Source organism: Salvelinus alpinus, chromosome 19, assembly GCF_045679555.1.
Source record: "Salvelinus alpinus chromosome 19, SLU_Salpinus.1, whole genome shotgun sequence".
NCBI lineage: Eukaryota > Metazoa > Chordata > Actinopteri > Salmoniformes > Salmonidae > Salvelinus > Salvelinus alpinus.
In genome coordinates, this window is record NC_092104.1 from 27645948 (window position 1) to 27663328 (window position 17381).

The 17381-nt window shown below is 42.7% G+C and overlaps 2 protein-coding genes, 1 long non-coding RNA gene and 1 other non-coding gene across 5 annotated transcripts; 2 read left to right on the forward strand and 2 right to left on the reverse strand.

The window, feature by feature from the left end:
• Nucleotides 1-1123: 1123 nt before the first annotated feature.
• LOC139545215 (uncharacterized) lies at nt 1124-2229 on the reverse strand. The gene is made up of 2 exons (XR_011669012.1): nt 2090-2229; nt 1124-1762 (listed from the first exon to the last, which is right to left on the reverse strand). It is a non-coding gene; the product is annotated as an uncharacterized lncRNA (long non-coding RNA).
• Nucleotides 2230-2420: 191 nt separating this feature from the next.
• LOC139545212 (putative aminopeptidase W07G4.4) lies at nt 2421-9917 on the forward strand. Of its 2 annotated transcripts, XM_071352736.1 has the most exons (17): nt 2421-2521; nt 4156-4197; nt 4321-4411; nt 4514-4662; nt 4775-4883; nt 5125-5252; nt 5416-5515; nt 5849-5924; nt 6242-6327; nt 6437-6541; nt 6665-6740; nt 6931-7049; nt 7377-7460; nt 7568-7625; nt 9351-9532; nt 9630-9760; nt 9791-9917. In XM_071352736.1, the coding sequence occupies exons 1-17, from the start codon at nt 2511-2513 to the stop codon at nt 9792-9794; spliced, it is 1551 nt and encodes a 516-aa protein (XP_071208837.1). In that variant the 5' UTR covers nt 2421-2510; the 3' UTR covers nt 9795-9917. The 2 variants fall into 2 exon arrangements, with proteins under 2 accessions (XP_071208837.1, XP_071208838.1); XM_071352737.1 differs by having other exon boundaries at nt 2424-2521; nt 9630-9797.
• Nucleotides 9918-10891: 974 nt separating this feature from the next.
• Nucleotides 10892-13797, forward strand: LOC139545214 (proliferating cell nuclear antigen-like). The gene is made up of 6 exons (XM_071352738.1): nt 10892-11300; nt 12049-12146; nt 12362-12429; nt 12584-12778; nt 13024-13147; nt 13246-13797. Exons 1-6 carry the CDS (start codon nt 11080-11082, stop codon nt 13320-13322), a joined length of 783 nt encoding a protein of 260 aa, XP_071208839.1. The 5' UTR covers nt 10892-11079; the 3' UTR covers nt 13323-13797.
• Nucleotides 13798-16099: 2302 nt separating this feature from the next.
• Nucleotides 16100-16154, reverse strand: LOC139546022 (U7 small nuclear RNA). The gene has a single exon (XR_011669174.1). It is a non-coding gene; the product is annotated as a U7 small nuclear RNA (small nuclear RNA).
• Nucleotides 16155-17381: the final 1227 nt, after the last annotated feature.

The following is a 17381-nucleotide window of genomic DNA, read 5'->3' on the forward strand; positions in this document are numbered from 1 at the left end:
AGCCTCGGTTTTTCTGATGACTGCCTTGCCTGGTTCACCAACTACTTTGCAGACAGAGTGTGTCAAATCGGAGGGCATGTTGTCCGGTCCTTTGGCAGTCTCTATGGGGGTACCACAGGGTTCAATTCTCGGGCTGACTCTTTTCTCTGTATATATCAATGATGTTGCTCTTGCTGCGGGCGATTCCCTGATCCACCTCTACGCAGCCAAACTCACCCTAGTAAAACTGACTATCCTACCGATCCTCGACTTCAGTGATGTCATCTACAAAATAGCTTCCAATACTCTACTCAGCAAACTAGATGCAGTTTATCATAGTACCATCCGTTTTGTTACTAAAACACCTTATACCACCCACCACTGCGACCTGTATGCTCTAGTCGGCTGGCCCTCGCTACATATTCGTCGCCAGACCCACTGGCTCCAGGTCATCTATAAGTCCATGCTAGGTAAAGCTCCGCCTTATCTCAGTTCACTGGTCACGATATCAACACCCACCCGTAGCACGCGCTCCAGCAGGTATATCTCACTGATCATCCCAAAAGCCAACGCCTCATTTGGCCGCCTGTCCTTCCAGTTCTCTGCTGCCTGTGACTGGAACGAATTGCAAGTTGGAGACTTGCTGAAGTTGGAGACTTTTATTTCCCTCACCAACTTTAAACATCTGCTATCTGAGCAGCTAACCGATCGCTGCAGCTGTACATAGTCCATCTGTAAACAACCCACCCAATTTACCTACCTCATCCCCTTACTCTTTTTATTTATTTATTTTTCTGCTCTTTTGCACACCAGTATCTCTACTTGCTCATGATCATCTGATGATTTATCACTCCAGTGTTAATCTGCTAAATTGTAATTATTCGCTCCTATGGCCTATTTATTGCCTACCTCATGCCTTTTGCACACAATGTATATAGACTCGTTTTGTTTTCCTACTGTGTTATTGACTTGTTTATTGTTTACTCCATGTGTAACTCTGTGTTGTTGTCTGTTCACACTGCTATGCTTTATCTTGGCCAGGTCGCAGTTGTAAATGAGAACTTGTTCTCAACTAGCCTACCTGGTTAAATAAAGGTGAAATAAAAAAATTTAATAAAAAAAAAACTCTGTAAAATCTTTGAAGTTGTTGCATTTTGAGTTGTATTTTGTTCAGTGTAGCTGGGTGTACCTAAAACTGTCCACTGAGTATATCTATTGTCAAAGAAATATGACAGTGATATGAGTCATAATGACCCCCATGAATATTTATCATAATTATTAATGGTAGTCCTGCTTAATGTAATTGTCTAGGTAAAAATATATTCTTCATGACACAAATGGCATCCTATTCCCTATATAGTGCACTACTTTTGGTCTGTGGTCATGTAGGTAATAGGGTGCCATTTGGGACGGAAACATTGTTATAGGACACTTAACTTCTGTAAAGACAGATGTTTTGAATAAGAATGATCACAGAACACACAAAGAGCTTGAATGTATAAGTAATCTAGTCGAATCTACAGAAATTCCACAAAATATATGCAACATGAGTTAGATTGACAGAATTTACACACAAAACATTGCTTGGATTTGTGACCTGATTTACAGTACAGTAGAATAATGCAACTTCGGTCCAAAAGAGAGCTGAATCTATCAATCATAATGATTGGTTGATTAAAAAAGAGAGCTGACCAATGGGCTGGCTGCTTCAGGGGTCATAGGTTAGACAACATTGTTGTATTACCCCCAGCTGGTCTATCTGACACTCAACCACGTCACCTCTCTGAAACACAAACATACAGGAACACTTCATTATGGTGCAGGAGCTTCACAATACTTTTGAGTTCATATTCTATTAGAGGAACAGGAGCTCAAACAGTAGAACATTTTAGGTGCCAGTAGTCAACTCCGGTGAGTTCCTGCTGAAGTCAAACACTGAGGACCACAACAGACAACACTTGTAACGCTTGTGCCCAATCCCAAATTAAAACCCCTTGTCCCTATCCTGTGGAACTGGTGTATACATTACGCAGCCAGCAACATAAACTCTACGTTGCACAACCAAAATCTGCTAATACAATCTAGTCAATGAAAAGTAGCTGATTTTTACCGATATATCAATCAGGTCAAACGTCTTGTAAATCGTCTCATTATTGCACTTTGGACCGAAGATCAGTAACTCGCCTTGCTAGTTTGTCTACAGAACAGATATGCACAGAAGTGCACTTCCTGGTCAGTGTTTGTAGTTTAGTTTACTGGATACTGTCACTCAGTGCTCACAGTATGTGAGATCAAAGCTCAATGCTCTCTAGCATGTGCATCATAAGTAACACTTACAATTGATTATCTGAACAGTTTCTATGGATAATCTGCATACATTACCGCGACGGAGACGATAAGTAATTTCTATGTATAAACTACAATTCCCATAATTAAGTTTAAAGGCCGTTGATAAATCAGGTGATCAACCGAGGGAGGTTTCGTTCTGTCAGCTTGCTGTCTCTTTCCCTCTAGACGTCGGAAGGACAGCAATGTGTGCCCGGTAAGCCTACCGATTCATATATTTAGCTGTTTTCCGTGCAAAGATTCGGTCAGAAAATGTACTTTGTGAAATACATGTGTGCAGGATCAATTGTTATCGGGTATGAATGAGCGAACTAACTTCTTGAGCCGTGGCTTTGTTCAACAGGATTGCATGCATATTTAAATCCCCTTGATCAGTTCGCAAGGACAGTCTATTGTTTTTACAGACAGACTGATTAGCAAGATAGTTGCAATTTTGCTTTCAAGTAGCTGCGAACTAGCTTTTTATTACAGCCCAGTTTGTCTTGGCCTATGGCAAAAATCTGCCATTTTCACTTTCTGTTCCTAGATCGTGTTCCTTGTTTTTGGAGATATAATAGTCTCCCCACATGACATGTCATTACGTGTTATTCTTGTGCCAAAGGCATGAATCTACACACATTACAGAAAAGGGAAGGTGAGAGAAAGGGAACACTGGCCTTTAGAACACTCCCTCCATTTCAATCTGAAAGCATAGTACGTACATATCTAGTCATAGAACGAAACGAGTCAGACTCATATGGTCTGCAACTCAACATAAAGTGGATCTCAATGGTCTAAAGGTCTCTGTTCCTTCTGCGTTGTGGATAAATTGGGCAGGTAAAAGCAAAAGGGCTGCTTTAGAGTTTTGCGATGTCCCCTTGACTATCTATGCCTTTAGAGATAACCAGGGAGTCTTAACAGTCCAAGTGTATACGAGTCTTGCAGATTATCTAGAGGCCAAAGGTTTCTCTGAAAGACAGACTTTGACACAGTCTCAGTGATATCACTAACCCTGCAGCAGAGAATACCAGACAGGAAAGCAAAGCAATACATTATCTCACCTTTCTCTGCAGTTTAAACAGCTCACTGTATTATTCTGAGTTGGTAACCAGAGAGCTAGTGTGTACTATAATGATTTCCAACTCCTTGTCATTCATTATCATGCTTGACAATGACAGCAATGGGGTTGACAAGGTCACATACAAATCTGGGACCAGGTTTGTGAGTTGGACCTTCAACACCAGTAATATTGAGCTGTAATTAATGTGTTTCTCTCTATAGTCAGAAGTGTAAAGTACTAAGGTAAAAATACTTTAAAGTACTACTTAAGTAGTTTTTGGGGGGCATCTTTACTTAATATTTTTGACCACTTTTACTCCACTACATTCCTAATGAAAATAATGTAATTTTACTCCATACATTTTCCCTGACACCCAAAAGTACTAGCTACATTTCAAATGCTTAGCAGGACAGTTCAGACTTAATCAAGAGAACATCCCAGGTCATCCCTACCGTCTCTGGTCTGGTGGACTCACTAAACACATGCTTTGTTTGTAAATGTCTGAGTGTTGGATTGTCCCCTGGCTATCCCTAAAATAATAAAACAAGAACATTGTGCCCTCTGGTTTGCTTAATATAAGGAATGTGAAATCATTTACTTTTGGTACTTAAGTATATTTTAGCAATTACATTTTTACATTTGATACTTAAGTATATTTAAAACGAAATACTTTTACTCAAGTAGTATTGTACTGGGTGACTTTCACGTTTACTTGAGTCATTTTTCTATTAAGGTATCTTTACTTTTACTCAAGTATGACAATTGGGTACTTTTTCCATCACTGTCTATAGTGTCCAGCCCATCGAGTGGACCACTGACTGTAAGAGCCAGAAGTGAGTATTGAGGAAGTGTGTGTGTGTGTGTGTGTGTGTGTGTGTGTGTGTGTGTGTGTGTGTGTGTGTGTGTGTGTGTGTGTGTGTGTGTGTGAGAGAGAACTAACTGTGTGTTCTCTCCAGTTATGATGGAATAGTCTTGGTGACGCAGAGTTATGACACGCTGCCCAAGGAGCTGGAATGTCTGAAAGCACCTCTGCTGGACTACAGCTCTGTGAGTCACACAACAACAACATATAGATAAATGAATATAGCCCTACTTTTTTTCTTCTCCCTTCTCATTTTTCCTCCTTCTCATTCTCCCTTTCTCTTCTAGGTGGACTGTGGTCTGGGAGATGAGGTGGTGGTGTTGAAGGTTCCTGGGTTGCCTGGTAACCGCTTGGTGTTTGCGTCCACCGGGCCCGTTAACCGGGACTACGATGATGTCAGACGCTTCAGTGACGCAGCTGTTAATGGCATCAAGAGGTCAGTCAACACCACACACACAAATGGTATCAAGAGGTTACTCTGTCTGTGTGTGTGTGTGTGTGTGTAGCTCTCCCATTCATTACCATATACTGTATGGGTGTTTCTTCAGGGCCATGAAAGCAGGCATGCAGCGCCCCCTTCTGGTCTGTCCTCGCCATAGCAGCTATGACAGGAGCACCCTGGTGGCTGCCCTAGGTGCCCTGCACGCCCTCTACATGGTGAGAACAATCCTATGAAATAAAGAATAGATACCAGTACACTGATTAATGCTCCCATAGTTTTTTATTATTGTGCAACGTTTTGACCCGAAGGACTTCGTCAGGCACTTCTGTGCCCATAAACCCCTAGACCCTTATTCAAATAAACTTTGCACACATATGGCGCTCTAGAAAATAAATTCTCTTGCACCAAATATGTGCTCACATTTATTCTCTCTTTTTCCCTCTCCCTCTCTCTCAGCCTCTGGAAGTGAGGGAGGCGTCTGTGAAGCCTAGCCAGTATAAGGTGTGTGTTCTGGGGCTGTGGGTGGACCAGGAGGCCCAGGGGAAGGAGTTGGTGGATCTGGCCTCTGCTCTGGAGAGTGGACGGTGGGTCACACACACACATTTTCATCTGTAACTTAGGGATCCCTCTTATGGGGAGAGGTTTTTAAATGTATTAGATCTGAAAAATCTATTTTTTTGTTAGTTTAAAAAAGCAATCTTTCTCTCTTCCGCCGACTACCCCATCTCTCTCTCCCTCTTTCTCCAGGCTGGCTTGCCGCGACATAGGAGGGTCCGATCCTGAGAGGATGGCTGCTCCTCGTGTAGCTGAGTACATCCAGGCGCTCTTTAAGGACAGCCCAGTGCAGGTGAGAGAGGATCTTCTCATACATCCCAAAAGGAAAAGGTGATTTCTGTCTCCCAAAAAGACAGCAACAACAAAGTGATTTTGTGATTCAGGTGCTTTTTTTATTAGTTAAAAAAGCTGATCTGTTTCGACCTCAATCGGTCTTTGTCAAAGCTTTGTTGCAGTCTTTTTGGGAGATGCAATCACCTTTAAATTTTGGGAATATGACTTTACCCAGATGAGCTCTCCATTCTGTACCAGCCTTTAGTAGTGCCAGCATATCTAAACTCTACTTGTCTCATGTATCTCACTTATATGTTAATGTGATGAAGCTGAACCACCCTGTCTTTCTCAGGTAGATGTGGTGAGTGATCTGAAGGTGCTGGAGAAGGAGTACCCTTGCCTCGCTGCTGTCAACCGCTGTGCCAATGGTAAGTGTGTGTGTCAGACCTGGGTTCAAATACTATTTCAAATATCTCAATTACTTTTACATACATTCACAGTAAGTATTCAGATCTCTTATTTGAAATAAGTATTTGAAAATGCTCTCATTTGATGTACTATCTGGGTTTTTTTTACAAATAACCATTCAAATACTCAAATAAAAGTACTTGTTTTGGGCTGTTTATTTGAAAATACTCAAATACACAGAGAAAAGTATTTTAAATACCAGATACACAAATTCACATGTATTTGAACCCAGGTCTGGTGTGTCTGTGTTTTTCATCCGTGTGTTTGTCTCTTATAGCTGTGCCTCGTCACCAGGCCAGAGTGATCAAGCTGCAGTACTGTGGAGAAGGACCAGTCCAACACACACTGATGCTGGTCGGCAAGGTGAGAGGGAGAGAGGGAAAGATGATGATGGCGATAAAGGGGGTGGGGTGTTCTCATCATGTCATGAACATGTTTTTGGATGTAACATGTTTGTGTGTGTTTCTCTCAGGGCATCACCTATGACACCGGTGGAGCTGACATCAAGGCTGGTGGCTTCATGGCTGGCATGCACAGAGACAAATGTGGTGCTGCTGCCGTGGCTGGGTTCTTCCAGGTTCAACAACTAGCACTTTGACACTATTTAGTTATCACGAGAGGATGGTAGTTAGAGATGTTTCATAGTCCCTCAAATAGTCTGCTACTCCTGCTAACATGTAGCTCTGTCCTGTCCTGTCAGGTCCTGGCCAAACTCAAGCCCAAGCATCTGAAGGTGGTCGGGGCCATGGCGATGGTGAGGAACAGCGTGGGCTCAGGTCAGTGTGATGACGTAGGGGTTTCACAAATAGAATCTTATATAAATCTATTTCTATGATTCTATTTCTATAGTTTCACCTAATGAGTGTACAGTTGGCGTCTTCCCTTTCTCCTATCTCTCTCTGCGTGTTGTCTCTCTCTGACTGAATGAGGGTTTAAGGGTTGTGTGTTGTGGTTCTCTTCTGTCAGACTGCTACGTAGCTGATGAGTTGGTGGTGTCCCGTGCGGGTCGCAGGGTTCGTGTGGGGAACACGGATGCTGAGGGACGCATGGTGATGGTCGACCTGCTCTGTGAAATGAAGGAGAAGGTGAGAATACACAACTCTATTCCCCCTTCTCTCCATCTCTCCCTCTGTTTCTCCTGTCCAACCCATTCTGTCACCTTAATCTCACTTCCTCCTCCTGTCAAAAACTGACTATCAGTCAGTGACTTTATACGCCTTCCAGGTCAAGGGGCACGACTTTAATGTGTTCGTGTATCTGTTTTCAAGTCCCAAAACAGGTGTCACCGGATATGTTTGCATGCGACATTCTAGGGGATAGCTGTTGATGACAACGTAAAATTAAGTTAAGGTTAATCTCTTGGCAGGGTGTTTCGTCAAGTGTAAAAATACCATCATCTCCTCTCTTTCCAGGCGGTATGTGAGGTGTCTCCTCAGCTGTTTACCATCGCCACTCTGACAGGACACGCCATCAGAGCCATGGGACCAAACTACTCTGTGAGTACTGGAACATATACACACAGTACTCTACCATACACACACAGTACAATACAACACACTGGCCATGGTGACTATTTTTTTTATTAAACTTTGTCCCCTTTTAGATCATCATGGACAACGGAGCTGCCCAACGCTCTGGCAATGCCCGGCAGTGGCAGAAAGGTGAGACGCTCCGCACATGCATACATATACAGTCGTGGCCAAAAGTTTTGAGAATGACACAAATATTAGTTTCCGCAAAGTTTGCTGCGTCAGTGTCTTTAGATATTTTTGTCAGATGTTACTATGGAATACTGAAGTATAATTACAAGCATTTCATAAGTGTCAAAGGCTTTTATTGACAGTTACATGAAGTTGATGCAAAGAATCAATATTTGCAGTGTTGACCCTTCTTTTTCAAGACCTCTGCAATCCGCCCTGGCATGCTGTCAATTAACTTCTGGGCCACATCCTGACTGGTGGCAGCCCATTCTTGCATAATCAATGCTTGGAGTTTGTCAGAATTTGTGGGGTTTTGTTTGTCTATCCGCCTCTTGAGGATTGACCACAAGTTCTCAATGGGATTAAGGTCTGGGGAGTTTCCTGGCCATGGACCCAAAATATTGATGTTTTGTTCCCCAAGCCACTTAGTTATCACTTTTGCCTTATGGCAAAGTGCTCCATCATGCAGGAAAAGGCATTGTTCGTCACCAAACTGTTCCTGGATGGTTGGGAGAAGTTGCTCTCGGAGGATGTGTTGGTACCATTCTTTATTCATGGCTGTGTTCTTAGGCAAAATTGTGAGTGAGCCCACTCCCTTGGCTGAGAAGCAACCCCACACATGAATAGTCTCAGGATGCTTTACTGTTGGCATGACACAGGACTGATGGTAGCGCTCACCTTGTCCTCTCTGGACAAGCTTTTTTCCGGATGTCCCAGACAATCGGAAAGGGGATTCATCAGAGAAAATGACTTTACCCCAGTCCTCAGCAGTCCAATCCCTGTACCTTTTGCAGAATATCAGTCTGTCCCTGATGTTTTTCCTGGAGAGAAGTGGCTTCTTTGCTGCCCTTCTTGACACCAGGCCATCCTCCAAAAGTCTTCGCCTCACTGTGCGTGCAGATGCACTCACACCTGCCTGATGCCATTCCTGAGCAAGCTCTGTACTGGTGGTGCCCCGATCCCGTAGCCGAATCAACTTTAGGAGACGGTCCTGGCGCTTGCTGGACTTTCTTGGGCGCCCTGAAGCCTTCACAGCAATTGAACCGCTTTCCTTGAAGTTCTTGATGATCCGATAAATGGTTGATTTTAGGTGCAATCTTACTGGCAGCAATATCCTTGCCTGTGAAGCCCTTTTTGTGCAAAGCAATGATGACGGCACGTGTTTCCTTGCAGGTAACCATGATTGACCGAGGAAGAACAATGATTCCAAGCACCAACCTCCTTTTGAAGCTTCCAGTCTGTTATTCGAACTCAATCAGCATGACAGAGTGATCTCAGCCTTGTCCTCGTCAACAATCACACCTGTGTTAACAAGAGAATCACTAACATGATGTCAGCTGGTCCTTTTGTGGCAGGGCTGAAATGCAGTGGAAATGTTTTTGGGGGATTCAGTTAATTTGCATGGCAAAGAGGGACTTCGCAATTCATCTGATCACTCTTAATAACATTCTGGAGTATATGCAAATTGCCATCATACAAACTGAGGCAGCAGACTTTCTCAACTTTTGGCCACGACTGTACATACAGGTAACTGACAAAGTTATGAAAAACTTGAGTAAATGAGGTGTACATTACATACATACAGGATACTATTCATTCAAACCAGGGTTTACAGGTCTGAATGTGGGTTTTCTGGGTTGTACATGGTTTAACCTGTTAGTCCTATTTATTTCTCCCTCTGTGTAGCGGGGGAGGTGCTGGGTGATCTGTTTGAGGTGTCCAGTATCAGGCGTGAGGACTATGACTTCCATAAGGGGAAGTCTGAGTACGAGGAGATTCTGCAGAGCAACAACCTGCCATCCTCTGCTACTCCCCGCGGACATCAGACCCCCGCTGCCTTCCTCATCATGGCCTCTGGGCTGGACAAGGTACACACACATCCCACACCACACAGACACACAATGCTCCAGCTCTTTTCACAGCCCTGGATCGAACATAATCTCTGTGTTTGTTTCCCTCCATCAGTATGGTGTGGACTCTGGCAGTCCTCTGCCATACTCCCACATCGACATCGCTGGCTCCAGCGGCCCCTTCCCCGGTGTACCCACCGGAGCTCCAGTCCTTGCCATGGCTACCAACTACATCCTGCCCAGCGCCTAGCAACCCAACTACACCCTGCCCAGCGCCTAGCAACCCAACTACACCCTGCCCAGTGCTTAGCAACCTTGTCATACAAAAATGTGTAGAATGTACCCTACTCTCTGTCCTGAGTTATATCACATATAACCGTCCTAATATGGTAGTGCCAGTATAATTTGATATATTACACAAAGAATAAGAACACATATCCATCAATGGTGTGATATCGGCAGTTAATTTCAAACATTCCAAGACCTCAGATTGTTCTATAGATTCTGTTTCTAAGATCATGCTACTATATATCCATCCAACCTTAAGTATCCCAAATGTTTTACCCCCATGTCTAACATGAGTCACTGTATTGAATACTCTCAGGGGAGAAATGACAAACGCTCTGTGTTCATCCATCCATTTTATACGTGTGACACGTGAGGTGAGTGGCAAGTCAAATGGTTGTGTGCTAAATGCTGTGTGCTTCAATAAAATAATCGAATTTCAATAACCAATATTAACTGTAGAGCCAGGAATTGTGGAATGGCAGGTATAGGTTAGAAGTAGGCCAGCACTTATATATAATGGTTGTCTATTTGGGTTAATCCATTTTTATCCAATTGTATGCTGAATATGGAAGCTGTAGTTTCTCTGAATTCAAATATATTACATTTGTCATGGTGCATGGACTGTTTGTCATGTAATAAATTCCAATGTTTTGTTGCAAAGATTTTTAAAAATGCAAGCTGGGAAAGCTCAGACCACCCTAATGCAGCAGCGCATAGACAGTTGCATATCACTAAAACAAATGGGTTAGCGTAATAAACATGAGTCCGAAATAAAGTAAAACCAGAGAACATTTATGCATAGCTAAAGTCGAAATATCGGAGTCCTTTTACTGCTTTGAAAATTAAGCTGGAGAACATTTGGCGCCATCGAACTTCCTTATTTTGATCACTTTGTGAAGGCGGTCACAAATAGGTTGTAACATATACCATTTTGGATCAACGTATGCGTATGACAAGTATGAACAAATGCCTAAAACTATATCAAAGAGAGATTAATGTGCCTCAATATCTTCAGTGGGAGGAGCCGAAGGCGCCCATGATTAAACGGAAATGACGAATGACGCCAACGCTTAAAACGACACGTTAGCGCGCGTTCGTGATCCACAGACCGTTTCCCCTCCAACTAGAGAAGAGATAAGTCTTGTCGCATTTTGAGAAGCGAGAAAGGGAGCTAATTTTTTATCCAATCCTGCATTTTTAGACTGCAGGACCAAAGTTGTGGGAAACGGTCTCAGGAAATATTTTTTTATTTCTACTACATACAAACAGACTCGACAATGTTTGAGGCTCGCTTGGTACAGGGATCCATCCTGAAGAAGGTTTTGGAGGCGCTGAAGGACCTGATCACGGAGGCCTGTTGGGACGTGAGCTCGTCGGGTATCTCTCTTCAGAGTATGGACTCGTCCCACGTCTCCCTAGTTCAGCTCACTCTCCGCAGTGACGGGTTCGACTCCTACCGTTGCGACCGCAACCTCGCAATGGGAGTCAATCTTAGCAGGTGAGTGGAACTGATTTTGAATATGACAGCATGATTGTCAAGGTTAGTTAGTTTGCCTAGAGAACAATAACGTCCTTAGTTTAGCAGGGATGTAACTAGTTTAAGATTTTTTATTGTCGCTAGTAAGCTAAGTTAACCATGTTCTTTTGTTGGCGTAGCTTTAGTATTCTACTTTTTACTATGGTGAGGACATTTTAGACGTTCAAGTCTCTTACAACGCCTCGTGTCATTTTCAAAAGTTAAAATTGTCTATAAACAACTTGTTATCCTGGAAAACTGATATATCGACCGGTTGCAGTGTAACATGCGTGTAATAAAGCCGCCTTTTGAAAGTGACGTCACTTGAGCGCCAAATCGCTGGTTGAAGGTTGGCGGGAATTCCGGGTACCGCCAAGTTCATTTGACGTCAGTCACTATTGTTTGAAGTTGGCTGTTTGCAAAATGGAGCATACGATCACGTTTACCACCTATATGAAATCACTTGGTACATTCTCTCATAAATGCTTAAGTATAATTTAACCTCTAACGTGTAGCAGAGCTTCTAGACAATGGTGCTCCTTGCAGTGTCATGACGGCCTAGCCAAAGTTGCATTTGATTGACATGCACAGCCTATGGAAAGAGCAAGTTTAAATATGCTAATAAAATATTGGCGTAAAAACAAAGCATATCAACTCAATTTTCATATTTTACAGTGCTTCAGCAAGTTATTTTGAGTGAAATTATGACTGGTCTACCACTCTCTCCTAGTATGTCAAAGATCCTGAAGTGTGCTGGGAATGAGGACATCATCACTCTCAGAGCAGAGGACAACGCAGACACACTCGCCCTAGTCTTTGAGACACTCAGTGAGTACCTTTATCCATCAAGCAATATCTCTACTTTTACAGTAGGGATATTTCATTTTGCAGCTGGAATGATAGATGGATAGATCTATCAAGAGTCGTACCTGTAGTAGGACGACTTGAATTCTCAGGACCCATGATAAACCACTGCAATCATCTATGCTTGGAATGTATTTAATGTTTAATTAGATGTCAGTGTTAACCTGTTCTTCTCTTAGACCAGGAGAAGGTGTCGGACTATGAGATGAAGCTGATGGATCTCGATGTAGAACAGTTGGGAATCCCAGTAAGTGTTCTCCCAACATTCCATTAAGTAAAAGTTCTAAACTTCTCTTTAGAATGTGCTATTTGAACCATACTTGTGGCAGTAGCGTTTGTCACTTGTCACCAGACCATGCCATGTTGGCTGCCACGTTCTCACCCCTCTCTTAACTCTCTAGGAGCAGGAGTACAGTTGTGTGGTCAAGATGCCATCGGGGGAGTTTGCCCGTATCTGCCGTGACCTGTCTCAGATTGGTGACGCTGTCATGATCTCTTGCGCCAAGGATGGCGTTAAGTTCTCGGCCACGGGAGAACTGGGCACTGGCAACGTCAAACTGTCCCAAACCAGCAACGTGGACAAGGAGGAGGAAGCGGTACGTATGGGGAGGAGACCTGGGTCTGTGTACCAAATTATTCCCTATATAGTGCCCTATATAATTTCATCCCTGGGGGGGGAAGTGTGAGAAACTGCATATCAGATGGACAATGAACATGTCAACCAGAATGACCATCGGCTCGGTAAAGATTGTTCTCTTGGACAACAGATTTGCAGTTTTGTCTGGGCTCACTGGAGGCTTCGATGTTGAATTAAATATATTCTCCCCTTCCTTCCTCTTAGGTGAGTATTGAGATGAACGAGCCAGTCCAGTTGATCTTTGCTCTCAACTACCTCAACTTCTTCACCAAGGCCACACCCCTCTCCAAGACAGTCATCCTTAGCATGTCTGCAGACATCCCCCTGGGTAGGTAACCTGCTCCTGCCCTCTAACCCTAACCTCTACCCCTCCTATTAGGTACTGTATATCGTTTTCTGATGTCTGACTGATCTTTTCTTTGACAGTGGTGGAGTACAAGATAGCTGACATGGGCCATGTCAAGTACTACCTGGCGCCCAAGATTGACGAGGAGGCTTCCTAAACCTCCCTGGTCCAAACTTCCAATGGAGTGGGGGGGTGTTCATGTTCATTCCTGTGGGTGGGGAGGAGGATCTTGTTGGCGGGTGGGAAGGGGATGGCTGACTGACTTTGTCTGCATCATGGCATCACTATTGCGTTTTAGTTTTATCTGGATACATTTGTTGATATCAGCAGTTTGACTGATCCAGTCTGAATTAGATGTTTTTATACTGGATAGACAATGGTGGTAGGGATCTACTAATGTCCTTTTCTGGGACTAGGGTTCTTATTCTAGCTCAAGTACTTTTCAGTTACTAATCTTACCTGGCCAGCTGTCTGAGGAAGATCAACAACTCCATCCCTACCCTTGTTCCCTCTTCTGTTTGGAAAACAAATGCTCATTCCAATTTGTAGATATGTCTGTATATATGTTCTGTGGTCATGTTCACCACTCTCACTTTTTATTCTTGAACCCCAATAAATACATTTGATTCTGATTTTACAATATGTATTTTCTATCTGCTACCACAAGGTGGTGCCCATGACTATAAAATAATCTGAACTTTCTCAGTGCTGTTTCATTTGCAGTTTTCCTGGGCATTGATGGACTAGTTTTTGACACATTACTTGCAATGGAGAATCTTGTTTGAACACATTTTTTCCCCAGTATTGGGGTTGATCTGTTTCCCTGAAAAATAATATATGCCTCAACATACCCTTGTTTAAGGGAAACTTTATCCAGATTAATTTACCAATGTATTTAGACTAATGGTGCATGTTTTAATAAGGATCTGCCCATTTAAAAATAAAAAAATAAATGTTTTGCTTAAAATGACACCCAAATCTAACTGCCTATAGCACAGGCATTGAAGCAAGGATGTGCATATTCTTGATACCATTTGAAAGGAAACGCTTAAGTTTGGAAATGTGAAATTAATGTAGGAGAATATAACGTGTTAGATCTGATAAAAGAAAGTACTTTATTTTATTGTCTTTGAAATGTAAGAGGCCATAACATTAGGTACAATTTAGATTTTGGCCACTAGATGGCAACAGCCAAGTTTTAAACTGATCCAATGAACCATTGTATTTCTGTTCAAAATGTGCCTAATTTGTTAATTTTTATGTTCAAAATTGTGCACTCAAACAATAGCATGGTGTTCTTTCACTAATAGCTACTGTAAATTGGACAGTGCAGTTAGATTAATAAGAATTTAAGCTTTCTGCCAATATCAGATATGTCCTGGGAAATGTTCTTGTTACTTACAACCTCATGCTAATCGCATTAGGTTAGCTCACCGTCCCCTGGGGGACCCACTGATCTTGCTAGTTCCCACTAACCATATAGGGTCAGGTATTTCTTCAATCTCCTAATCCCCCTACCGATTGGGGTAATGTGAGTTGATCACAGATATGTGTTTTCTGGGCCCAGATCTGTTTGTGCCTTTGACAACTCATTGTCAAACCAAACTGTTTGGCATTATGGCACAACCACTGGCACTCATGCTATAAGTGAATAGGCTATGTCCTCTAGCAAATCTCTCTACGGGGCTAGCCAACACAGCTCTTGTCAGTCTGGGTTTTCTGAAACCCTAATCCCATCGGTACATCTGGCTTCAGATGTATACTCAATTTTAGCACTTCACTGGGTTCAAACAGCCCAAAATCAACAAGGGGGAGGGCTGGATTATAATCTCACTGTAGATTGCATTTCTACATTATCCCTTTCCCAGCTACCACAGGCTCTCAAAACTAATCTGCTGAGCTGCATTGAGTTAGTATCCACAGCAACCAGGGGAGAAATGTGTTTTTGTCCCTCAAAACCTTCATTTCAAGTTAAATCATCACTGGGGTTCTGTGACCAATTTCCACTGAAGGTAAAAATAACTACTGCCTCAGGTTGCTCCAGGCAATGCTTCCATCCTTCCCCCTTCTCTGGGAGTAAACCTAGATAGATTTACCTAGGTGGACTTCTCCTGATTACTTTAATTCTAAAAAGTAATTCATCTTTATGTGAGTGGTTAATGAAGTATTGAGACAGCTATGACTGTTTAGCTGGACATTTACATTTCTTTATCAGTCTTCCTCTGGTGACAGGTCTGTCTCTTCGCGTAGCCCCTGCATTTGTCTTCTTCCTTGCTTTTCTCTCTTCCAATAAGGTTTATTAAATAGTTATTTCTGCCCAAGCATTCTAATAATTTAAAAAGTACATTAACGAGCATTACTGCGGCGCAGTCCTCAGTAACAATTCACCCCTTCACATCTCTTGAGCCAGACAACTCATAAAGATAGCCTATACAGTTTGCTTTCTCTGCTTTACATGTTTAGTATACAGTTAGCTTTTCTCTCTGGCCTGGAGTGCCCTTTCTGTCTATTCAGACTTTTCTGCTCATTACTCTACCACACTTATCTCTAGTCCATTCCTTTCTCTCTCGTTCCCTCTGCTTTTTCTGTCTGGTCTGTAAACAGCTTTTTAAAGGACTGGTATTTGCGCCAGAGACGGGGTGAGATAAGGGGACAGGGTGAGACGCTGTGCCCCCCTCCCCTCTCCCAGATGCAAAAGGAGATTATCCAGTACTGAGAATACTGAGGCGTGCCTGTCAATCGTCTATCGCTTTCTCCCGTCACATGAAAAAAAATAGTATAGTACACTATGGTATAAATACGATAGTATTCACTAGTGTTTTTGCTGTATTATTCAATGTAGTGTTGCGGACATGATTGTAGTATACTGTAGTGTTTTCACAGGCTGTAGTATTTACTCTTATGTTTTTGTTTTGTTATTTTTGTAATATAAGTGTGGGCTTTCTCCTTAAGGAAGCCTACTGGACAAATACTAAAAGAGCAAATATTCCATTAGCCTGTAGGTAGATAGGACTGGAGTCTGTACGGATAGTTAAGAGCTGCTCTTTTCTATAACCTGTAGAGAGAGACAACGAACCTTGGGACTGGTAGGGACATCTCAGGGCTTCATGCCTTCTTCTATCCCTCTTCTCAGTGTAGCTGTCTGGTTGAAGGTCAGGTTTGCCAATTTACAAGGGGGAGGGGTGGTGGAGTTCACCTTTTGTCTTCCTTGACATGATTTGATTAAAATAAACTTTAATGAATAAAAAAATGTAAAGAGGATAATAAAATAGAGGAGATGGGGTTAGGTTTAAGATGTATGGTTGGGGAGGGGGTGAATAACTTTATTAAAAATAGAAAGTAGGGGATGGAAACTTGTTCTTCAGGATACTGGTGGGATGTGTGGTTGTGGTTGATGTTTTTTGTGTTTCCATCGTTCAGAATGACAATGCCCCTGTGGCCAAAGCGAGGTCCATACAGAAATTATTTGTTGAGATCAGTGTGGAAGAACTTGACTGGCCTGCACAGAGCCCTGACCTCAACCCCATCGAACACCTTGGGATGAATTGGAAAGCCGACTGCGAGCCAGGCCTAATCATCCATTAGTTCCCGACCTCATTAATGTTCTAATGGCTGAATGGAAGCAAGTCCCAACAGCAATGTTCCAACATCTAGTGGAAAGCCTTCCCTGTTATAGCAGCCTCCAGTCACTTATAGGTGACACAAATTGGGACGGGAATGGCCAGGGTATATGCAAATTAAATACTGCGGTATATACTATAGTAATTACTGTAGTGTTTTTGTGGTCTATAGTATACTGTAGTACAACACATGAACGAGGGATACTACAGTGTGGAGTCTAGTGTTGTACAGTATACTACAGTGTACAACAGAATTCTATAGTAAGTTCTGTAGTTTTCTCTGAGGCAGAGGGAAATGAGGTAACACAGAGCTGCGTTAGACTCTTCTCAAGGAGTGTGGGTCACACACAGAGAGACAGAGACACGACAGAGTGAGATGAAGATACATGGAGATAGTAAAAGTCAGGGGATCGCTAATGGAGAGAGAGAGGAGAGCAAGTCACTTTGGTCTTACTCTGTGAGTCTAGGTATACCTAGGTGGGTATAGAGCAAAGACTACATTTATGAATGGACAAAGCCATCGATCACGTGACACCATTCATTCCTATCTGAAGACTCAATAGCGCATTTGAAGCCCAGTGCTGCGTTTCAAACTC

Excerpts from the sequence above, each read along its gene's own strand:
- LOC139545212 (XM_071352736.1), top strand. Across the intron at positions 6,741-6,930 it reads GAGGAACAGCGTGGGCTCAG|ACTGCTACGTAGCTGATGAG; the intron begins GTCAGTGTGATG and ends CTCTTCTGTCAG. Across the intron at positions 7,050-7,376 it reads TCTGTGAAATGAAGGAGAAG|GCGGTATGTGAGGTGTCTCC; the intron begins GTGAGAATACAC and ends CTCTCTTTCCAG.
- LOC139545214 (XM_071352738.1), top strand. The coding sequence starts at position 11,080 with ATGTTTGAGGCTCGCTTGGTACAGGGATCCATCCTGAAGAAGGTTTTG. Across the intron at positions 12,147-12,361 it reads CCTAGTCTTTGAGACACTCA|ACCAGGAGAAGGTGTCGGAC; the intron begins GTGAGTACCTTT and ends TTCTTCTCTTAG. Across the intron at positions 12,430-12,583 it reads TAGAACAGTTGGGAATCCCA|GAGCAGGAGTACAGTTGTGT; the intron begins GTAAGTGTTCTC and ends TTAACTCTCTAG.